Below are 24,192 nucleotides of genomic sequence, written 5' to 3'. Positions count from 1 at the left end.
CCGAAAGGGGGCCACGGAGGGCAGGTAATCTTCTCCGCGTTTGCTTCGGCCCCGGCCCGCCCAGCATCGATTTATCTTGCGCTGAACCGCCGCCACCACCACCACCACCGCTTTCAATTTGCTGGCCGCGCCCCGGGGGTGGTTGGAAGAAATTACATTACCCGAACCGGGAACCGAAGCCGCGGGAGAAAAATCTCTCAAAGTTGGGCCTTCCGGCACTAGGCGCATATTTTTTTCGCGTTGGTGGCTGCTTTCTATTTCTTATCACCAAAACTCACCGCCCCCGTGGGCACCACACCAGTGCCCTTGCCCTGCCCGGTGTGGTGGAACAAAAAAAAATTGATTTTAAATCCTCAGCGTTCCGTTTTCGGTCCTCTGGAAACGGCATCGTCGCCGAATGGCGGAGCGCTGAAGGAATGATAAAAAAACGCACAGAAAGGCGATATAAATAATGTATATACATTAGTCAATCTATTTGTGCGGCGTTTTCGAGGCACTAGGCGCCGTACTCGCGATGGATGTGCCACGATGTACACGCGCGGGCGCGCGACCAAGCAATAAAAATTAAGCGACTATTTTTAATTTTCCATTCACATTAAGGAATTGAGGCGCACCGAGAGGCTCTCGCTCCGTGAGGCTCATCCGGAACGGATCTCCGCCTCCGAGCTCGTGCAGCCGTCCCCCGGGGGAGAGATGTTTGACCGAAAAAATGACAAACTTTTATGCCAATAATTTATGCATGGAGGTCAAACCTGTCCGAGCGCGCCTAGCGGTGGTTGGTTACTCTGGTCTGGGCTCCCCAGAGTGTGGACGACACGGAAACAGATTTTCCGGTCGCTGCTTTTGGAGCCTCCTTGTGATTGCCGAACTTTCTTTCCATCCCGCCCCGGTGCCAGTGCCGGTGGTTCTCGGAGTGATTTTACATTGTCGCTTTTCGTTGAAAACATGATTCATAACGAATGCGCGTTTTAATTCTGCACTTCAGCAATTTTGACGCTTCTCGAATGGCCTTCTCCTCGGAGCGCCCTAAATCTCCCAACGGGGAGCTTATTTCGATTTTTTTATTTACTAATCAAATGAATTACAAGCCGCGCCGTGGGCGCATTTCACGATGGTTTTTGGGGAACATCGAAATCTGCAGGAGCAAGACGGTGTTGGGCGTCAGTCATTCCGCCGAAGTGAAATCGCAGAGTGATTTAGAGAAAGTGATTTAAAGGGACATTTTTGTATCAGTCGTATAAAAATTAAAGCTAAATAATATTTAAGTTCATTATTACTGCAATTTGACAGTACGCGCTGGTACGTGAATGTCAACTGTCATTCGTCTTCATTGACGACTAGATCGCTACCGATCCAACGGTTGACAGTTGGAGAGGTCGTGTAACTATGAGTCGCATTGAAGTCTTCGAAAGGACATCTGCGTCAACCGACGGAAACGATATTGCGTATGCGTACCAGAGCGCGGGACACCAGCGATACGCCCCCCGAAAATCGGAATCCAATCGATAATTGATTTGTGCGTCAACTCGCTTGGGGCTTCGCTTGCTTTGGGGATGCTTTCGCGCGGCGCCATGGTGTTTGCCCGTTCTCACACAGACCGATTGATCGGAAAATTCCGGACCAGCTGGCCCGTTTTCGCTTCCGACTCTGAACCAATCAGAGCGATTGGTTCAGGAGACGTCGATTCTCTATGTCTTTTGGGGGGGCGCGATTTTCGATCGATAATGGGAGATGGTTCTCGGCAAAGAGCGACAGAGAAAGAGTGCTGGTGGAGCAGAAAACGAACGGAGAAAGTATCCTCCGATCCGGTACTTGCGCCCTGGGGACCGTTGTTTTGGAAAAAAAAATCATAAATTGTGCTATTGGCAGTATGATTCCTTCGGGAGATTGCTGTTGGATTATTTAAGGGGTTTCGGTAGCATAAAATAGACAATTATGTTTACTTGTGCAACCGCGTGCGATTTGCCAATGAAACGATACAATAACAATTAGCCAACGTTATACTTTTAATGAAGGCACACATCGTCGGATGCTTGAAAGGCCTGAGCATAAACGATAGAGACAATGCAATTATATGGCGCTGGCTTACCTTACGCCTTACGAAAACCGGCAGAGGCAGGAGCTCCCATTTTCAATCCCACAAACTTCTTAAGCAGTGAACGAAAAAGAAGCAAATCGCGAAAAAAAACACAGCATATGGCGAGAAGCGGTGTGCGCTTATCTTCGTTTAACAATTTCTTCGGTGGCAGCTCGCGGCGAACATTGCACGGGAATTCATCTAACTAAACATCAGCTCCTATTAGCGGAGATACAAGTTCACCTATCAGATTTTTTGTCAGAAGCATAATGGAAACCACACCGTCCCGGTCCCCCGTGGCAGGAGCGCGAAACACCGCGGCGCCAGAGCCGACCGAGCTGAAGAGCTTATTGCTTCGTACAGGGAGCTGCTGGGTACCAGGGTATTTTCGCTTTTTTTCCAAACTACGGCGAATGAAAATGCGAATATGTTTTCAGTTTTTTTTTCGCCTCCTCTCTTTATCATTAACAACCTATCGTGCGGTGGTGGCGTAGCCGGAGTGTGCCGGAGGAATCGGTCGTCACCGGGGTCGCCTTCTTAACCAAGCGCCTTCGGCGTTGGTCTATAATTTTCCTGCATAAACATATACGATCCATTGTGCGCTCCGGTGTCCCCCGCGAGGGCTCTGCTGATAGTGCGGTCGGTTGCGCCGGGGGTAAGGAGAAAACGAACCGTGTTCGAACCGAGAACCGAAGTTCATTTTTATGCTCCACTGCCCCTGTGTGTGTGCGCGCGCACGCCGTATTACCTGTATTATCCTGGAATTAAAAGTCTGCTTTCTTCGCCTTAAGGATAAGACATACAATTTTTATATCTCATCTCGAGAGGGTGGGCCTCGGGTTCGGGGGGCGGCCAGTACAAAGTCACAAACTGGTGGTGGCTGGATAGAGCACAGCATAACGGAACTCGAAGGAACTGTTTTGATTTCTTCGCTTCGTTTGGCCAACTTGGTTCGCTTATTATTACGGGAATTTTTCGAAAGATAAAGCTACGGGTCAGGATCCCGGGGGAAGGCTCCCTCAGGAGCAGTGGAAATGAATGGCAAACGAACTCATCAGCACCGTGGCCTGGCCGGAAGCGGGTGCACTCGCTAGAGTCCTAGTTAGCTCATCCAAAGGAAAGCGCCACCGGGCGCCTCCATCTGGCGGAATGGCGTTTGCGACAAAAACGATTGTTGTTCCCGCAGGTGCAACCATTTTGTACCTCTCGCGCTCTCTCTGTCTTCCTTCCTTCTGACCTGGTCCCCAACACGGGTTGCAGCGAGAGATCTCGAAAATTATTTATAATAATATACATATGCTCCTAATAGGACCATCCGCGATGGGCCGATGCACAGGCCGCGGTGACGAACTAGGTTGGGTTGGGCACAGTGTGTATGTGTGTGTGCATTTGGGTATGGTACGAAACAAAACCCTCATCAAATAGTGTGCCCAACGTCGACGAAGACACAACGACGACGACGACGACGACGGATTGCGGGTGAAACTGCGAGGATGGAAAAAAGGATGCTGGCAGGCGGCTGCAACAGGAAAGTAAGCGGAAAATTTGTTCACTTCATTTTCCTCCTCACACACATGCACACACGACGGGGACATACTACTTACCGAGTGCTATGGCCCCGTTGTTGCAGGCAAACATAAAGCTACCAGCATCAACATAATCATCCGAAGCAGCGCGCATATCATCAGCGTCTTTTGCTCGCTGTGCTCGCTGCAAAAAGGATGCGACGAAATTAACCTGCTCTACCGTGCAATATCCACTCTCCCTCACGCGCCGTGTTACGCCGCGATGGTTCCCGCAGGATGTGCCGGAACTGCTGCCGCTCTTCCTTCGCCGCGCGCCATGTTGTGATTATCTTTGCCGGTGAACATTCCCAATTAAAAATTTGTTTTTCTTTGCCAAAACAGCGCGCGCCGTACCGGCGACGTACGGAGCGAGAGAGCTCTTTATTTCCGTTCGCCGGTGACGGAAGAAAATATTACCCAATCTGTCATATCGAAGCAGCACAGAGTGCGAATGCACCCGCGGCATACTGCGATGCCAAGCAGTCGGTGCTGTCAGTCAGTTGAGCTCCAAACATTCGTTTGATGCAATCGAAAGAAAACAGAAATATAATTGCGTTCCTCTCACAAGGTGACCTCTCGTTGAAGAAGGCTGTGGTTTTAGGATTATTTTGCCACTCATAAGACGCCGCCATTTGTTGATGGAATTAATGGACCATTCTTTTGATGGTACACTTCAGGATGCTCGCTAGACTGCACAAATCAAAGGTTATGTTTTACAGCGCGTAGCCAACTCCGTCGAAAACATAATAAAATTTGATGCCCGGCAGTGTCAGGAGCCAAACAAACAGAGTGACATAACAATCTTCTAAACGATCGAATTGCAACATGAAGGCGACGGTCGTTCGACGGTGGCGCACACGCATTGGACATTGGACAGGAGAGAAAAATAAACGCGCTCTCCTATGCCATAAAACTTTATGAAACCGTCGCACTGAAAGTCGGGCGCGCGAAGAAATAATCATGGACGCATATAAAGTCGACGGCAACCCCTTGACGGCAACTAGACAGTGTGTTTTTTTTGCGCACTTTTACTTTAGCTCCCAAATTCCTAGCCTCCGTCCTCGAAGTAAGATGCGATTTTGTTTCAATTACAAAGTAAATAAATTGTTTCAATCACACGGCGCTGCTGCTGCGTCGACGTGGCGTGGCGCGGTGTTTGGTGAAACCGAATTCCCAAGAAAGTGAATCGTTTGGGTTGATGGGGCACACGGGCGCGAAAGGGGAGAAAAAAAAACACCAGCATCACTTAACAGAATAATAAAAAGTCTACAATTTCGTTTGAATGCCAATTTATGCACCCCTTTTTCCCTTCTCTCTCTTTCTGAGCTACGTAGAGACGCGGATCGAAGCGAATCCTTTCGGTCCTTCCGCAGTCCTCGTTCTCGTCGATCGCCCCCCGGTGGGGGAATATGAAGTCCTGTGCCCCGAGCAGAACTTGGCATATTTTCACGCAATCCTGCCGTTTTTGTTTTGCCGAGTTATTGCAGAAGTCAATAATCGTCCCAACTTCAGGCACAGGCTCCGTTCTAAGACACTCTGTCCCCTTGAACGTTCCAAATGACCAAATGGCATCCTTTCTACGGCGGTACGCTCTTATTGGCCTCCTCGGGCAGGTTCCACAAGTTCTTCCGAGCGTGACGGTGTTGATGAATCCTTTCTAATTTTGTTTGAATTTCACACCTCGTTATGAGCGGCGAGGTCGGTTTTTTTGTCGGTGCGCCCCATCTTTAAGCCGGACGGACGTTCCGGTGGATTGAAGGCAGCGTAAAGTGATTTTTTTCGTCGCTCCGCGGGCATGAGAAAATGCCGGCACATAAATAAGCAACGGGACCGTGGGCAGCCACCGCGGCGTTAACGTTGGCGAGGATGAAACTTAATTAATTAGTGAGACCCGAAGGCGCCCACCAACGGGTGTCGATTAAAATGCTGCCTTATTTTTTGCCTTTTTTCGCTTTCAATTGACTTCCGGCATCGGCATTTTTAGTACATAACCTTTGGAATTGAAGGAGACCGGCGGCCACGGCCACGTTTGCGCCGCTAAACTTTTAGCACAAATAATGAATGAGGAGCTCCGGAAAGCGAGCAAATCGAGCAGTAATTTTTCTCTCATCCGGGACCCCCAGCCCAGCAGCAAGATTAATCGACGAAGCAATAATCAGACAGCGCAGCGACCCGGCCAACGACGGCGGAACACGTGAGATGAAAAACATAATTATACCTGCGCTGACTGCACTCTCAAGAGTTGCTCCTGCCGAACACCTCTACCGGCGGCGGGCTGGCTGGGGGTGTTTCTTAGGGGCGGTTTTGGCTAGGCCACCGTTACAAAAAAATGTCCACACATCAAACAAAGTATGAGAAGCAAAAAAAATGGGAGCGCGGAAACTTGCCGGATCAGGGAAAGGTGACAGAAAACGCGCGCACCCATCACGATGGTGGGAAGCGGAAACCCAGAACACATGAGAGACCGATTCGGTCCGATTCACGGCCGGAACACGGCGGCCTCGAGAATGTGCCGCTTTTGGTTCGACAATACTCTCGACCGAGGCGGGGAGACCCTGGCCGAGCCGCCGCCGCTCGGGGTCACCAGCCGGATGTGTGTTGGTATAGATGAAATTGGTTTCCACCATTTGCTGCGCGGCGAAATGGCATTCCGGGGAACTCGTCGAAAGTGGAGTCCCGAGCACCAAAACCCGTGGAGTCCGTGGGACGGGAGAAGAAAGGCAAAAATCCTAGACCACAAGAGTGTGCACTTGTGCATGCATGAATGCCTCCTTCTCGCTCCTTTAACTTCCGGCAGCGAAATTTTCTTTTCCTTTACAGGCCCCGTTCGCTCGTTGTGTGTGGTGCTTTCCGGTCCGATCCGGAAACCGGCCGCCGGCGCGAGAAAGAGAGATCTCGGTCGGCAATAATTATAATCACAAAATCGGTTAGAGATTTTTACCACCGCGGCACTCGAGTGCACACGAATCCGCTAACTGGTTACACTTCAGGGGGCCACCAGGCCACGGAATCTGGAATTTACAAACGATTTTTTTGTCGTTGGAAAAATACCCACACAAGTGCACATCACGAGACGCCGCCGTCACCGTTTAGCGTCGCCGGCCGGCCGCGTGCATGAGACACGCGGAGGGAGCGCAAAAAATGGGATAAATAAAATTACAAAGCATCAAACACTGGCCCCGGCGACCAGACCGCCCGCCGGAAGTCGGAAAAACCCGCGCGCACTTCAAGAAGAAGTTTCCGCCGGTTTCGCGGCTGAAATTATGTGCGGCCCGGGGATGAAAGGCGCCACAAACTTGAATTTTCCACTTCATCGAAGTTCATAGAACTGTGTGCCGCAAGTGTTTGCGACCCAAGTGCCCGCCCGCGAAACGGTGCGTCCCGTGTCGCGAGCGTGCGAGCTTTTTATCTTTACTTGTCGAATACTTGAGCCCCCATTTCTCCACCGCCTGAAGAAAGTCAACTGGGCGGATGTAATTATTTGCTAGCGCACGGGGAAAATCGGAATAAATCCACCGCGAAGACTTCCAAAGGGCAACCACACTTTTCAACACGCCAAATGTCACCACAATCTGTGCGGGTTTTTTTTTTTCATCGCAGGACATTTTCATCGATGGGGATATTTTTGCTTCGGTGTCAATCTGTCACTTGTGCGGGAACGTTGCTAAGCAACATCCAAGCAAGCCTCGCTACAAATATGACAAGATGGATTGAGAACATTAGGTGAGAGACAAGATTTTAGAAGTTCTGCAACTTCTTCTGCAAAACCTTTACCATATTTACCGTTAATGAATTGTGTATTCTTCTTTTGCGGTTTGATCGGAATCAAATTTGAAATTGATTCAATCCAAAATAGGGCGGCGTTTCGCATCAACTACTCCATGTGGGCGATTGTGTGCGAAAGTGTGGCAGGATGAAGCACCTTTGGCAACCGATGCCACAGGGAGTACTGCAGAAGCTTTAATACCCAATAATGCCACTTCCTTCCACAATGGCAATAGCAATTCGAACACCGAACGTACGTACCGCCGCGGAGGAAGAATCAAATCAACACTCAGCGGCACGGGACGTGACCGACGACCGTTCGTAGGGACGCGTTGTTTCCCTGGAGATTTGGCGTAAAAAAACGGGCATTTTCGTTAGGGCAACCCCCGGGCCATTACGTCCGGAAGGAAGCCAAGCGGATGGATGCTGTGTAACAGATGTTTGCCCATCAGCCTTGACAAATGGCCTGTGAATTAAATTGGTTAATAGATGATGGATACGTATCAGAAACATCACACCCGCCGCAGCGCGACCTGTTTCTGTTTGATGATCGAAGCAACGCGCGGACCAGCAGCAAACTCCGGGCTGATGGACTCTCCTCGGCCACTCCACGGCCATTTATGCGACGCTCCTTCCTTCCAGAAGGTGCGCTTTAGGTGGTGTTGACCATAATCATAATAATAGATCATTATATCGTTAGGGACATCACCAAAAAACTAGACCGTCGGCTGGGACGATAAGGGAAGATGCTCCTAGGGCCGGTCGTCCGGGCAAAGGCCAATGGGTTCTCGGGCACCGGGAAACTCTGGTTCGGGAGCGAAGGCCAGAAAGTAAATTGGATCAGCCCGGGTGATACCGGGCCCCTTTTAACGGTCGATGATGCATACATGATTGAGAAGAGGCTGTGAGGCTGAGGCACACTATTAGCCAACCTTCGGTTGGTGAGACTTTGCTGGACTTTCTTACGCTCCAGTCTCCGGTGTATCAGGCCAGAGCTGTGTCTGGCTTAGTTCTAGCACCTCGTTACGGAAAACAATGACCTTATTTACGTTTATGGTCCGTTTTTGTGAGGCATCCGGAAGCATCCGGTATCTCGCGCCCAAGACGATGATGATGGCCCAAAGTTTTCAATTTTCGTCCGTTGCACATTTGGCCTAACCCGGTGCACCTTTTGGGGGGTGCAAGAATATTGCATTTAGATGGCGCAAAAGAAATGGAGTAGCTTTTTATGTAAATTGGTTCCGGCGTTCTGTTGCCTGATACGGTACAATCGGGTGAGAAGCCTTTTTCTTCGTTCCCTTCGGTGATGAAGCATACGCCATAAGTTTTTAGTATCTTCCCGGCAACTGCTGTCCGAGCAAATGGGTTTAATTTTTGCCAGGGAATGAAATTCCGAAAACGGTTGTCCAGATTCCTTTTGGACAAACACGGAACCTTGCAAAGAGTTTAAATAGGCATTTTTTTGAAATATTTGAATGTATGCCGTACCTGGTAATTGAAAACGCGTAGTTGAGTTATTGCAATTTGTATTTAATTTTGACAGTGACAGTTTGGCTGTCAAATCAGTGCTGTCGATTTGGCACTGCTGTCATCGGTAAACGACCACGGTTGATATATGGCAATATCCAATCAAAGTTTACTAAAATCTCCTTGAGATGTTTCATGTTAAGCAATTATCGGCGACTTTTGACCAACCCGCTGGAGAAGCATTCAGAGAGTTTTCCATTCATCGTGGCGTCACGTATTCAACTCGTGCGCGCCATCACAATAGTGTCACATTCCACGGCCACCATCCGGCGTCGTTGTGATCCGGTCCGTCGATTCATTTCGAGACAAAATTTCTTCATCAAACATGGCCGTGGCCGCGGGGAAACATCACAGCACCGAAAGACTTTAACCCACCACAAAAATAGCTTGCTTTTGCTGTGCGCGATGCTGTCTTATTGCCATCTTTATCTATTTCGTTCTTCGCTCCCCGTATCGAGCAGCTAATAATCAAAACACACGCGGCCTCAAAATGTCCTCAACTTTTCACTCCCACCAACACACGAGAAGGTTCCGTTTTCTTATCTCCCCACTCCGGAGAGGAGTGTGGGCCCGGAAAGGTTATGGCTACAAACTTGGACAAACCCCAGCGTGTGGGGATCCTTTTTACAATTCGTCTTCGCCATCGAGCCACCATCTCGTTTGGGGATACAACCAGAGACCACCGATTCCGGCGGCGGCGACGGGACAAATGTACGTCCTTCGTATGATGTATCTGTACGATGTGAGGCCATCCGGAGCCCCGGCGAGCGAATCGGCACCGATTCCTGTGACAAAAAGTGACGAAAATCACATGTATGCGACCGGAATCTTTTTCATCCCCGTTGTCTCACTTCGGGGTTGTCGTTGGTCCATCCACCCGGGGGCCCTGTGTTCGGGCCTTTGTCGTCGATTCGTCCCCTGATTCCTAGGAGCCAGCAACAGGAAGTGGTGGTGGCGGGCGCATAAAGAGAGGGACTCCTCAAGACAAACGACTTCTATCACTATTTTCTTATTCAACACTCGATGTCCCTTTTCGTCCGCCCCTCTCTCTCCGTGATTCCGATTGTGCCCGGTGTCCTTCGGTCGATTGTGGATTTTTGTGGAGTCTCGAAATAAAAATCGAGTGCTTTAGAAATCAAGTGACTCGAATGTCTGTATGTGTGTCGGTGTCGTGAGGGACAGATTTGGAGATGGACGAGAGCGAACACAACATTGGAGGACAATTTTCTTATCCGGCAGAAGATATGGGCACTCGGTTCTATTGTTGAGAGCTCTCGTGGAGGATGTGGACGCTCGGGCGTTGGATGGATGATGGGTTTGGCAATCGTAATAAATCCTCCCCGGGAACCTTTTGCACCGCCAACTTCCGCCAAGACGTTCGAGAGCGGGACCACAACGAGACGACACGAGATGCTCTTTAAGCAGTCTCTGACTGACGGGGAACTTAACGATCGGCTTCTTCCCCACAGTTACAGGTCGTTGGGATAAGAATTCTTGTGAAATAAAAGAAAACAACTTAATTAGTTTATTTTCTAAGTATGGGCACCTGAGCGTTGAGGAAACTGAACAGATTTTGGCATTATAGATCACGGCGGCTCAGACGTGGTCGGCCGCCCGAGACTGCGCTGAAGAATGAACGCTTCCCGTAGAACCACTCCGGCGTAACGAAGAGCCAACCGGAAACAGTATGCTGTTGGCCGTGCGGCGGCGACGAATCACCGACGAGACTGCTCGCTCTCGCTCTCAAGACATCGGGGCCAACGGGCCCCGCAAAAGGAAGTCAAGACGATGACAGTGAATATATCAAAGATGTTGCTCGGGAGAACCGGGCCGTTTCGAGTGCGCCAATGCACCGCCATGGGCCATGGAGAGAAAAGTGCGAGCATAAAACTAGAGTGATAATTTTTAAAATATTATAAAAAGAACAAACGGCCACTGCTGCGAGGAGGGCAGCGGTAGGATTTTTGTCCGCTCCGTAACGAAGCGCGCTCAAGACAAATCCTTGACCGAGCAACCGGTGCAGTTGCCTCTTCTCTTCCCCCCCAACCAGGAGGGTGGCGACCGGAGGACAGGCGGACGCAGCAGGTTGACGCGAGCCATTCGGAGGGGTAAGAAATGGGAAAAGTTCCGTTTTCACCATTCCGACTCGGTGCAGCACAACGAGCGCCGTTCCGTTCTTGTGATCAAGAATTACGTGCGCAACTATCTTCCGGGAATCGGAAGTACCCCGCCAGCCCCTCGGTGCACCCGGTGCTACCGTGACCGGGGGCCGGGCGGGAAGGAATTATTTTATTATTACGATGAGTGTGGGTACAATTTATAATTTGAGATACTATTATTAGTGCAGTTGCGAAATTTCTTAATACTTCCGTAATTAAGGCTTCTTCCGGTGGCTGGTGCCATGTTTTTACTGCCTCCATGATTTTCATGGCCCACACTCCGGCCGGCTGTTGTTGGTGGCCCTTTTCGGTCGGCAACTATGCCCGGCTTGATGGGAGCGCTTTTAATACGCGCACTAAATCCGATGATCGACGTGACATAATCATTATCACATCCCGAAGCATATTGATGGGCCAACGCGCACGTGTGTATGTGTCGCGGCCACCGACGACACTACAGCGACTCAGGCTCGTCCCCGGCGCCAAAATGGTGATGAAAGGCGGTAAAGTAACCCACCGGCACCGGAGCGCCCGGGCGGTGCAGAAGAATCACCTCGGGGAGTTATAATTTTATAAATGGGTTGGGGATGGAAATTTATGAGCCTGCCGCTATTCAGCCGTCCGGGGCATAAATTTGTGAATGATAAACCCAGGGCTTCTCTGTGCTACTGCGCGCGACTACGGCAGGATGCACCTCACGGCCCGGCCCGGCCTGGCCACTCACTATGTGCGAGTGAGTATTGAGGTGACTCTGCGCCTCTGCCTCTCGGTATGATGGAAAAGTTTTTTAAAATTTCATTTGGGATGAATTGGATTTTCCCTTATGTCGTGCCACGGCCTTCGCCCGGAACTCGGGTGCCGGTCTTTCGGTACCGGGCGCCACAGTGTGAAAATTTGCATAGATCTCAGGCTGCAAGATTACATCGTTTGATCGTGGCCTTTCTTCGGCCGTGGATGCGAAAAATCTACAATACAGAAGAAAGCGGTGCCACCACTACCGGAACTAGTGATGGAATTAAAAAGGAGGCGGAATTGTAGTAGAATTGGCTAATCGAGTTTAACGAAGCATATTTTAGATTACCTTTACCGTGGGACACTCCAATGCGCACACTTCCGGTGGCCACAAATGGCCGGTGGTGGGTTCTCTTGAGCGATAAGAACGAAACAAATCATCTTTAAACTAATTTATGGGCTTTTCAAGCACTTCCGAGCTCCTATTAGGCGGTAGGTTAAAAAAGCATTTCATTATTTATCGCACCCGCGTCGGGGAAAGCATTCGATAAAGTGATCCTTACCGGTACGCGGCGCCACCATCATTAATGGTCGTGGCTGGCAAATGACACAATTTTTATGGATTGGCAGTGGGCTCAGAAATGACAGCAAAAAAAAGTGTAGTACCCAATGTGATCACCCTCAGGCCAGCCAGAATGTTAATCATTACCGCTCGGTAATTTGCCCGCCCAGAGATGGATGGAAGACGGCCGCAGCGAAAAGGACGTCGCGAAGGAATCGACCCACAAACGGACAACCTGCAGGGCGCAGGGGGGCCAGTGGACGAGAAAATCCATTATTTTCAAACTTTCCTTCCAGGCCCCTGCCGCGGAGTCGGACCCGGTGCGGAAAGCGTAATAAAATTTCCTTCCTATAATTTAAATCGTTCTCTCGCGCCCGGGATCCTTGACCCACAGGAAGCGCGCCAACTACGGCCCTGCTACGGTTGAAATGGAAATTCGTTTTCGGTTCTCCTTCCGCGGCTCAAGATAACGCGGCGCACACGTGAGCGCGGATCAGTGGCCAGAACCACCCAGGAAAGAAAAAACGCACCACGAACGAAATAAACCCAAAAACAGCAGTTAAAGGAGCGAACCAAACCCGGACCGAATGACGCAGTTCTCGCCGGAGCGATAGGCAAAGTGGACGAATAATGAAATGAATCACAGATATTCGCGTGTCCCGTGTGCTCGCGATTGCATATAATTTAAGATTATGGCCATAAAAGCTAATTAGACCGATAAATAATCCATTATTAGTTGATATATGGCCGGCATCGACTCCCGTGGGCCGCGGCAGCAGCGGAAACGAGGGATTTGAAAGGCGCTACTACCGGCCACAGGTTTTGCGCCCGATCAGCGAAAAAAGTGCGTCCATTCCGGGCCACACCAACGGCAGCTGTCAGATGGTGCGTTGTGCGTTGCACCGGCGCCGAAACAATCCTAGCCGATTGAGAGGTTATGTTACATTCGTTCGTTCCGTACCGCTTACCTGATGCTTCAGTGGTTCCTGTTTCTTCGAGGCCGCTGCACGCCAGTTCAACGCCATGACGCAACAATTCTTGGCATTCCACACGAACAGCATATCGTCTTTCGATTCCACCAGATTCTGCGTATGCTTGTGGTCGTCGGGCGAACAGTCGCGTGCCACTTGGAACATTGTCATTTCATTGAACCCATAGCTATCCGTCTTCGTAGCCATGCTCGTAACGATTCAGTGCACTTTTTACCACTCGAAACACTGGCGCGATACAATCGATATTGTTTTCCACACACAAAAACACCCGAAAATGCACACGACGGATTGCCGGCACTCGTAAATGCGCACCAAAATACAAACAAACTGGCGGTCGCTTCGTTTGACAGCCGGCGTCAAAGGTGTGGCCTTTGCGCACGATCCCTTCGCACCGTGCTGTTGTAGGGTTCTGTGACGTCAGCTCAGCGGCCCGTTGTTCCACATGTTTTTGAAATGATTTTCTAAACCCAACGAATTCAAAATGCCCGATTTGGCTATACCTATGTGTTTAGTCTTTGTTTTGCAGATTCGGAGGTGGAGAAAATACCCAAAACGTTATTTATTATGTTCCTTTTTTCATTGCGGCGCTTAACGTACGTAATGAATTGACAGCTTTGCAGTTTGAGCGGCCTACTGTGTGCACGTGAAATGGATTATTAAAGCTAGATTAGCGTTCGAGCAACGGCGCAATTCGAAAACAGGTTCTGAGCCACGCCTGGAGGATGGAGAGCGATTAAGTAGCATCAATCGTTTGCGGGGCACGTCTCCCCGTTTCATTATACAACGCCACCGGTACGGTGCGCATCACAATGTAAGGTTAAAGCTTATTACAGTGGATATCATTACTTTGATAAATTGATTGTTGATCCAAGTCCCCGAGTTTCGTTTCTTTACCATTCAAGCTACAGCTGACCAGACAATAATTACTGCCGAGAAATGTCAATGTTTGGCATAATATTCACATTTAACCTATCATTTGTCACGCCACCCTCCGTCGAGGGGGGGCTCCGGAATCCGCGAGGGTCTCCATATGTGCGGGATACTTTTTGATTGAATTTCGGTCAAATCGTTCGCCCGTGTGCGACAGGAATTCAACTACGAGTGCGTGCGGTGGCGTCATAAATGGCTCTCCGGCTAAATTTATTCCTCACGCATCGTGTATCAATTTTTCTTCCCGCAGGAAGCACATTTATCAGTCTCAGAGATGCAAGGATGGGGATGCGTGGGATGTCACTTTGCCGTTGGCATTCATAAAACATATCTATTTCGTCGACCCGATGTCATTTTTTTCGGGTTCGGCATGCCGCCCGTATGGTCCTCGAAGCGCACGTATCTCTGCCGTCAGTCAGATCGCAGTGGCTGAGTGGCTGAAATTGAACATTTCTTTCTCTCTCAATCATCAATCCATCCCCTAAAAGTACACCCTACTCGTGAGGGGAGGCTGGATAATAAAAAAACCACCCGGAACCGGATCGAGTGGCAGCAGATAGAGCTTCGATGCCGGAGCTCGCTCAGATTCGTCAAAGTAACGACAGTTATGACTTAGTAATGGGGACCAAATTTCGGCCTGATTGGCCACACGACTAGCGGGGATGCTGGCGGATGAGCAAACCCATCGGAAGGGAGCCAAACAAAAAACATTCTTCTAGAATTTCCAGTAGTGCAACTCCATGTTTCGCAGCTTATACCGTTGACAGGCCGTAAATCTTTTGGAGCGGGACAATTTTTGAATTTCTTTGCCGCCCAGACATCGGGGAGCGATTTCAATAGGTTGTCAGCAAAATGTTCATTCAAAAATATATAACGTAGTGCCATCGACATTCTTGCCCACGAATCGATGTCCTTGGTGTGCCGACCACGGCCAGTCACTGAGTAGTGATTGTGGTTCATCTTTTTGTGGTAGTTGTCACACCTGTGCCAGCCTTTTCGTTCCGCAAGTCGTAAAAAGACAGTTTGCATAATAATGCTTGCCGCGCGCCGATCACGCACGAACCCCGCCACGGCCGGTCGATGCAATTTAGTGCCTTTTTCTCTCTTCTGCTGCGCCACAAAGTGCAGCACACCAACACACCGGCAAAAACCCTTGCATTTGCGTGATGACTTTAGCTTCCAGCGCAGCGCAGCCAAAGCTCCGGCGTGCGCTGGCGTCAGTTAACAATCGACGCCGGTTGGCGACAGAAGGCTGAAGACTGGTGTGGTGCCATTTTTAGTCAACCGCTTCTTGTGGTGATCGTATTTATAGGTTCGTTTTGATTGTTTTACTACTCGGACCATTCCACAAGAATCGCGCGATGCGTTCCTTTGCGCTGGTCAGTGCCGCGGTGTGGCTTTCCCTGGCGCAAACAGGTTAGTGACCAGGCAGGGTCTCCAGCGTCCATTTACGGTTGGCGGAAGCACGTTGCTCAAGGGCGCGGTTTTGTCTTCTTGAAGGACTTGCTCTTCGGTGTGACTTTTGCTACGACGTCGACGACTGTTCGCTCGGCGAGGACGTCCCGGCGGTGACCTGCGATGAGGAAACGGTGCAGCTGACCAACAGCAGTCTGGCCAGCTTCATACGGCCGCTCCGGAGCTCCCTGCCGACGCTACGTAACCAGTACGAGTGTGTCCACGTGCGGGCCACCTCCGTGAGTGGCCACGTGTTTCTATTTGTCCGCGGCTGTGTCCACCGGCTGGACGGATCGGCGGCCCATTTCTGCTCCCTGCCGCACGCCGCGTTCCAGGGGTCGCTCGAGTGTGCCGCCTGTTACGAGGAGGACCGTTGCAACAACCTGCCGCCCGAAGGAAGCCTATCCGGTGCCGAGCCCGCGGCCCAAAGGTCGCTAATGTCGTTAATGAGTTTCTCGCTGCTCGCACCGTTCATGCTGCGGCCACCGTGCAGCTGATGGATGAAAATAAAAAAGGCAAATCATAATTCTCCACCCAATTACACTGAACAGTCCGCGCAATCCGCTCTTCGTGCAGTCGGTGATTGATCGGCCCACTGTCACTCGCTGGCTCCGGCAATCTGCAGACACACCAAGGGTCAATCCACGTGACGCAATCCGTGTAGCTTTCCACCCGAAGTCGCCGTCCCCGGCGAGGGCGCCACAGTCTTATGGGCCGCGTACACTTGAACTTTGCCAATTAACTGACGCCCTTTCGTAAGCGAGACCCGGTCCTCGGCGATTTATCTGCGCGAACCAGTTCGCCTGCCGGTGGCCCTCAAAGAACGCAAAGTTCTGACAGGCACCCCCGTTCCGATGACGCACGTACGCTCGCAGATAGGCTAGGCGGCCCAGGCCTAGGCTCGCTCAATCAATAAACATATAATTAAATTCAATCAAAACAATGCGGCTCATAATACAGCGCTCGAGCTCGAGAGCGTCAAGGGTTAAGGCTCAGATCAACGTCAGCGATTGAACCGGTTCTGGGCGAACATAGTTGGCGCTGCGATGCGAACCGGCGACAGGACTTCCAGTGTGTCTGCGTGTGTCTCCCCGAGACGGCCACTTTTGGGGCGTTGCGACCCCGGTGTCGTGAACTCTGCGTGGGCGGCTCGGTAACAGCCGCCCACTTCCGGGGCCGCTGAAGTAGTTTGGCACCTGCGAGAGGCCGCTTGACGTTCGAGTTTGCGTTCGGTTTTTGGGGAAGTTTGTTTGTATTTATTAAACAAATATCGCATTCATAAATCAAATCTCACCACATCCAGGCGCACCACCGCACCGCGGCAAACCCGCGTCCGCCTTTTTCCCGAATCGCACCGAGCGGGGGAAAGGATCTACGCCAACTACCGCCAACCCTTCACCGTTGGACACTTCCTCTCATTGGCAGGAAGGCGGTGTGGAATCTATTTAGCGACGCCGTCGACGTCTTTCCGTCGACGGTAGATGTCTCTCACGCTCCGTCGCAGCATCCTGGCGCCCTGGCCAAACATACGCCTCTCGCGGGAACTCCGGCAAAGTTCATCAGCCGTCGGTGGCGGGTTCCGCGTTTGATAAAGAACCAATTTAAATATTCTATAAATTCTACCGCCCGCCCAACCCAAAACCCAACATGGCCACGGGTATGTGCGCGATGATGCGTCCAAGAACATGGGCACGTCATCGTCAGCAGCAGCCAGGACCGCCATCGCCGATTTCGCGCACCGGGATAGGAGGATATTAAAATTTATAAAGGACGCCGGGATGTCTTGCGATGGCATATTTTGGTTCATTATCGTTTGCCGACGACTACTAGTTGGTGAAGAATAATTCCCTATCAAATGTGGCCGGCACACGGTGATATCGGCTCGAAATCGGCAGGGAATTTGTAGAATCCCCGTAAAGCTTTCGTATTGAATGTTCATTCGAACCGGAGAAGTAATGTAATAATCACGTTTCAAAAAGGGGGGAAATTATAGTCAAATTAATTTTATGTTTTAAACATTTCAGTAAAGTTGGAGTGTACGCTCATTAGGCGTCGGCTTTATGGCTTCCTCCAGAGGGCAGGTTGGCGGTACTTGAGCGAAATTTATTAACACTTCTCGGTGGCATCATCAGAGGGCTGATCCTTGCGCACGACACGACATACGCACCTTGCATCGATAAATATCCTCTTGTCAATAGACCGTTCCAAGCCAGGCATCCTCCCTGTAGCCGTCGTCGTGGGGTTGTCGTGTCATGTGAGGTCCTTGAATTATAAGCGCCGCCTCGTTGTGGGACCGGGCAATTTCGGCAGCTACAGGAGACCTAATCGGATGATGGCACTTGCGAATCCGATCAAACGCCACGCCTGGCAAGTCATTCAGGACCCAGGACGAGGGACGCTGGCACTCCGGCCGGTGGCCGGAAAGAAAGAATCATCGCCCACTCATCACCCGAAGGACGGTGTCCCGACCGTCGGTCCCACCGTGAAGATCGTTCGCCCATTCCGGACATCCTGAATTCATCCTTCGCAATTTTCAGGGACATTCATCTTCCCGAAACACAGCGAACACAACCTGTCCATAGCGCGATGGGTGCGCCTCTTCGGCCCCGTGTGCCGCTTCTGATTTATGACTTTGGGCCGCTTCCCAAGAATAACTTCATCAGCCGTGTAGCCCGTGAACCAGGACATCTTCGAGACCGGGGAGTTGGAGCAAAAGGAAAACTATTGAGGGCGCGCACATGAAGATCTGGTCTGTCGTCCCCGGTCTCGGTGTGTGTCGGGCCCGGTTTGAAGGATCTCCAGACTCCGGACCGCTGTTGTGTTGATTCGTAATAATAATAAGTAATTATTTATGCCTCAATAGAAAATCACGAATCACACGAAGCCGAGCGCGCGTCCTCCGGAAAGGACGGAAGCGCCCGGACCGTTAGGCGAGTTTTGAGATCGTCAGAAGGAGTCAGCCCGGCAGCCCGGGCGGGAGCTCCTTCCGGGAGTGAATGCCATTGGGAAATTGGCAAAACAAAGGCAACCTCACTTCAGGTCTCGCCTCTACGTGCGCTGCGTGTGTGCGATGTCAAAAATGTTTTCGAATGTTGATGATAATTAATTCCGACGCTATTTGTACAGAATCGGGCGCGTTTAATTTCGACAACCGCCGCCGCCGCCGCCGCCGCCGCCGCCGCGCGTTAGTTTTGTCAGTCCCCGGTGCCGCTCCCGGTTGCCGGTGGATAAACAAATGAATACTAAACCGGGGGCCGAGGACCCTTCGGATCGATTTGGACCGGTGAACGTGGCCGTGGCCGGGGCCTGTGGAAATGATATTTAAATGATTGATGAAAATGCGCCCTCAAAATGGTGTCGTTTTAGAGTCCCGAGTCCCGGGACTAGAAATCGCGGCGAACTGTTTGGAACATTTTTACGTCGAAGGAAGGTGAATTTATGGACCACATCTAAGCGGCTCCCGGTGGCCCGGGAGTGGAAGTATTAATCACATCAATTGTTTGCACTGGCCCGAGGGGGTCCGCTACCGACCACGATTGCTTGGAAATTACTTCGCCCGGCCACACCTTCGCTGTTTGCACATCTTTCTGGCGAAGATTTTAAAGGCACGTCCTCCGCTCGGTGCGTCCTCGGGGTTGGCTGAGTGCCGGAAACGATTTATATCTTATAAGCGGGCGCCAGGTCCCGGGCCCCGGGGCAAACTCCCTCGCAGTTGTTTGTGGCCGGAACTAGCCACACAAGGAGCGGAGGCCGCAAACTGTTTCGTCTGGCGGGCACATCGGAGTCGATGTGATTTGTACCGTGGCACTTGCCACTTGGCACTCCGATGATGGTGGAGGCCGCCGAAGATGCTGCCCCTGCCCTGCTGCCGGGCCAATGCCAAGACGGATTGGTGTAAAATCTTGAATGTATGTCTTGTGCGAAGAATAAACAACCTGCCGGTGGCAGTCGCAACCGAGCGAAGGTGGTTAGGCCGATATGTGAAAAGTTGGAAGGAAGCGTATAAATTTCCCCCTCCCGAGGCGCGTTGCACCGGCCCCGGCTGACTGGCGGCATCGACATTCCCGGTTGGCGTTCCACAGTCCTGCCGGTGGACGGCGGTGCCTATTCTATATCGTCATTATGCATCGGCCACCGCCACGTGACTCGTGCCGTGCCGTGCCGTGAGCCTGTCGCATACTTTTCCCGGCCTTGGCCGGCCTCCTAGGCCGGGCTTCCTTAAACCTAAACCACACTATATTAGTAAAGTTGTTTATGTTTCTTATAATATCAAATTAAGAGTTGGAGATTAGTTAGGATGGAGCGCATATAAATTACGATAGACTTAAATTGATTTTTGGTGCCCAAGCCGCGCTGCCCGAGCGGCCACGTTGCCGTCCGCAGGAAGTTCCGGCCCGGGGGGGTTGGCAGCGAAAGCGGGGTCTGTTTGAGTTGATCGTCTTTCGGGCCGAAAATAGTTTGCCCAGATAACGGTGAGGTGTGTGTCGGCTTGGGTCCATGACCGCAGCAGAAGATGGAGGGCGAACGCGGAGTTCGCGGAAAGTTTTGTCTAGCGCGGCGTGTCTAATGTTACACCAGAGGTGAGTTATAGCGGTTACAGTGGTGTGGCCGGGCCTGGAGTTCGTTCCCCAGCCTGCCGAGAAGGCGGAACGTTCGATTGGAAGGATCGGGTTTCGGGCTATCCTGGCGCTAACCCAGTTCGGCCCCCGCCGGTGCCGGTGCCGTTGCCGGTGCCGTTGCCATTGTTTGGCTAATTAATTATTTTAATTATTAATACGAATTTGACGCCCGGCCACCCTGATGAACCGCGTACCGTTCGAGCACTTCCGTGTTCCGGTGTTTGTTTAGCCGACGCTGAAAGTGGTCGATAGTTTAAAGTTATGCACATATTCTTCAACGATAACTACCTTACCACACCTCACGGGGGTTACTGGGAACACACTCCGTCCCAACAGACAGACCACTGCACGGAACGACATTTTATTCGCGTTTTAATTTAACGAAAGCATTTCAAGGATGGTGGTCAATCGCTCAACTCAACGCCATTATCGGTTGAATTTTTCATCACCCATACGATGGAGTGGAGCATCCATCGGTGGTTCGGATTCGGTCTAGTAGCCGTTGGATATTTGACAAGTGTCAACCGATTGCGGAAGGATGTGTCAACTGCACGCGCTCGCTCTCACGGTCATTGTGGCCAGTTTGGCTACGGGTGGTAAATAGAACGAATATTCGAAGGAGTCGAAGGCCGTTAAGTGGCTGAACTAATTCGCAGGATCATCGCTGGAGTGTGTGAACTGCATCGAGATTGGCGATGAGCGAACTTGTGACGAAGTTGGCGGTACACTGGAGTGCAACGCAGAGCTGGCCGACCGCTACCTGGATGTCTTCGCGGGCATGAACACAGCTATCAAGGACGCAAAACCGGACCGGTCCCGGTTCAAGTGCTTCTCGATCGTGCTTACCGGCGAGGAGTGGTACTACATGAAGGGTTGCACCTTCCAGGACCTGGCGGTCTGTGCTACGGACCATCCACGAATGGAGTGTAATACCTGTGAACGGAACAACTGCAACCATGCAACCTTCGAGGGCGAGGACGACTACGCGGATAGTCGTGGCCGGTTGGGTACGCCATCGTTTGCAGCGATCCTTGCCCTATTGATTTCTGGTGCAGTTTTCACCACAACCCAAAGCCGCGTCGATATGCGATATACTTTAAATTAACCGTTTTATTTCCATCAATTAGTTTACGAACACCAGGGCACCGATAATGAAGAGCACGCCCATGAGCAATCCGGTGAGCCGAGGGGCGCCGGCACCACTGTGGGAATAGCACGAAAAATTCCCGTTAAATTCGACCGTCGGTTCACCGCACACACTTTTACGACCGGCCGTGCATCCTTTCACCGTGAACGTGTCACTGAGTGACTCTGAAAATACGAGAGATCGTCAGAATGGAATTCGAAGACCTCGGACATATTCTTACCGAGTGGTCGAAACCGAACATCGACGCAACTATACTCCGTGGCCGGCACGTTGTAGGCCTTGATGTCGCGAAAGAATCGACTAATCTCGCTCACAGTTTCACTCACTATCGTGCCGCTGCAGTCCACTTTCGGGACACTTTGCGAAGCGCACGAAACGACGTTCAGACAGTAAGGACAGTTCATGGCGACGACTTTGGGAGGAAAAATTAGGCATCTGGATGGATGGTGCTTCGTAAAGGGATTGAAACTCACCATAACTGAGCGCCGAAAGCGCGGCAACGGTTAAGATCACGCTCCTGGCCATGGCTCCTGCTGCAGACAGAACTCCAATCGAACTGGTTGAGCTGCGGTCGGTTGGCACAGAAAATGGATTTGAAGTGGTATCGCTTATCGCACGGCACTGTTTAGCAGACGCCACACGCTGCCCCACGCTGAGTAATGCGCCAATGTGTAACTTTCAATGCTTCACATGGGCGTTCGATAAGCTGATAAGACCCGTTACATTGTATTACATTCTAGATGGGCCGCAAGATCCGCAGCTCGGCTGGGAAGAAATATTAGGTTGAATAGTGTGACTCACGTGTGTTTAAATAAAATGTTCGCACGGATCACTTCGAAGTATGAGTAATGCTCAGTACTGTAAATCAAAATTGAAAATTTGCACCTATTGCACAAGATTTTCTACAGGTGTTGGGACACCTGACAAGATAAATAAGAGCGCCCATTGAAACGAAGGCCACGACGCGTCTGACGACCGACACGTGCTGCAGAAATCGACGGAACGGATGCGCCCGGATTGAAAAATGGGAAACAGATGGTTTCAATTTCGCTCGAAACAAATCCAATTCGTCAGCTCCACGTCCATGGCACCGCGGATCCTTCCGACGGTCCGTGCCGGTAGCAAATCGGTAAACGAACCGTAGGTGTTCGGATTGGTTTTCACGTCCTGTCCCACACTCGCTACGCAAACAGCACGCGCCCGTTTGGTGTGCATCGGTATCCGGACTCGGCCTGACCGCCAAGGACACCGGAGCTGGAACCGGTGCATGGTTATGAGTGTATCAATAATAACTGCGGTTTGATCAAGAGCCGCTTTTGGTCGCTTTTTCATTTGGGAACGCCGTTTTCCGGAAACTCCACGGTCCATGCTACTGCGTCCGACCGGTCAACCCTTGCACCGTGTTGGGATGCGCGTCAGCCTGGTCCGAACGTGGGCTCGTTCGAAGTGCGCCGTTTCCGAACGCACCCTTTCGAATGGGCAGCCGGAGGCGAAACGGAGCAAATAATTGCATATTTGAATCCAATCCATGATGCGCCGCCAGCATTGGTGGGGGGAGGAGCATGCACCGGCCCTCTGCTGGCGACGTGACGAAAACGATGTCATCGTTGGCTTCCGTTGGTCCGCCGTTTCCGTTCGGGGAATTGGTTTGAGTGTCAATTTCGTCGCCCGTCGCTGCCTTCCGTCACGCTTCGGTATCGCCCCGCACGGACCGTGGTCAGCAAAGGTATCCGTTTCCCGCCGGTGGCCTTCGAGAGGGTGTCGAGTGGCCGGCCGCATTGCCATCGACCATCAAATATGTAACATATGCCCCAGAGAGGGCAGCAGCAGAATGTATGCTGGTGCCGGTGGGGCCACCGTTTGACTCTGCATTCGGATCGGAACCGGGTTATTGTATTCGATGGTTATATGCATATTTTACAAACCACCTCCCCACTCTCTCTCTCTCTCCGTGTTGTCCCTGTCTGGGGTGAAAGAGGGTGGTTTGGAAAGCACTGACCAATGACATCGCCATCGAATGCACTATGACCCCGGACGAGTGAGTGGATTTTCAGTTTCGGTTTTTTATGTTGCTCCATCCCTTTTAAAATGGAGGACTCATGGAGGGATGAATGGGAGGTCATGTCGGACGAATGGGAGGGCGTTGCAGGTCAACATCATAAAAATATGCTTTCGTTCGACACAACGTGTGCTCATATTTGTTTTTTTTTTCGGGGCAGATCTGCGGCTGACGATGGTAATCCGGAGTTGCTGTGGTGTGGTGTGACAAAAATCGGTGTGAACATGGAATTGGCCTTGATTGAATTGATGCGACCTCGGAGAGCGGGCCCGATGCATATTTCATCCGAACGAGTTGATTATGAGCGATACATTTTGATTTATGATGCATGATTTAAAATTAAATCACTTAATTGGTTTTTGCATATTCGATTGGTCCCCAGAGCGGCCTCGGTGGCGTGGACCATGATAATCTGCTCGTCACCGGCCGTGGCCGAGTGATTTGTCGAGGCCCCGGACCTTGTTTGCTCTTATTTGGATAATCGTTTATCAAAACCGCTGACGGAAAAACGTGTCAATTTGTAGCCAACAAGCGGCTTCCCGTTGGGCCGCCGACCGAAATGATTGAAAGGCGCGAAGGTCAACATGGCCCATCAAAAATTAA

General features: G+C 51.2%; 3 protein-coding genes across 3 annotated transcripts in view; 1 reads left to right on the top strand and 2 right to left on the bottom strand.

Moving 5' to 3' along the window:
• LOC131211461 (nuclear pore complex protein Nup88) overlaps positions 1 to 13,627 on the bottom strand; it is a 45,627-nt gene extending 32,000 nt beyond the window's left edge. The window contains exon 1 of the mRNA XM_058204929.1: positions 13,356 to 13,627. Coding sequence (XP_058060912.1) covers positions 13,356 to 13,565 — 210 coding nt within the window. The 5' untranslated portion in view covers positions 13,566 to 13,627. The remainder of the gene's footprint in view (positions 1 to 13,355) is intronic.
• Positions 13,628 to 15,547: 1,920 nt separating this feature from the next.
• LOC131210815 (uncharacterized) lies at positions 15,548 to 16,290 on the top strand. The gene is made up of 2 exons (XM_058204108.1): positions 15,548 to 15,725; positions 15,810 to 16,290. The coding sequence occupies exons 1-2, from the start codon at positions 15,671 to 15,673 to the stop codon at positions 16,259 to 16,261; spliced, it is 507 nt and encodes a 168-aa protein (XP_058060091.1). The 5' UTR covers positions 15,548 to 15,670; the 3' UTR covers positions 16,262 to 16,290.
• A 5,185-nt stretch (positions 16,291 to 21,475) lies between these two features.
• On the bottom strand, positions 21,476 to 22,133 carry LOC131210954 (uncharacterized). Its single transcript, XM_058204281.1, has 3 exons — positions 22,004 to 22,133; positions 21,751 to 21,942; positions 21,476 to 21,694 (listed from the first exon to the last, which is right to left on the bottom strand). Exons 1-3 carry the CDS (start codon positions 22,053 to 22,055, stop codon positions 21,507 to 21,509), a joined length of 432 nt encoding a protein of 143 aa, XP_058060264.1. The 5' UTR covers positions 22,056 to 22,133; the 3' UTR covers positions 21,476 to 21,506.
• Positions 22,134 to 24,192: the final 2,059 nt, after the last annotated feature.

Source organism: Anopheles bellator, chromosome 2 (genome assembly GCF_943735745.2).
Source record: "Anopheles bellator chromosome 2, idAnoBellAS_SP24_06.2, whole genome shotgun sequence".
Lineage (NCBI taxonomy): Eukaryota > Metazoa > Arthropoda > Insecta > Diptera > Culicidae > Anopheles > Anopheles bellator.
The sequence above is the reverse complement of the archived record's forward strand: the minus strand, read 5'-3'. Positions and strand labels throughout refer to the sequence as shown.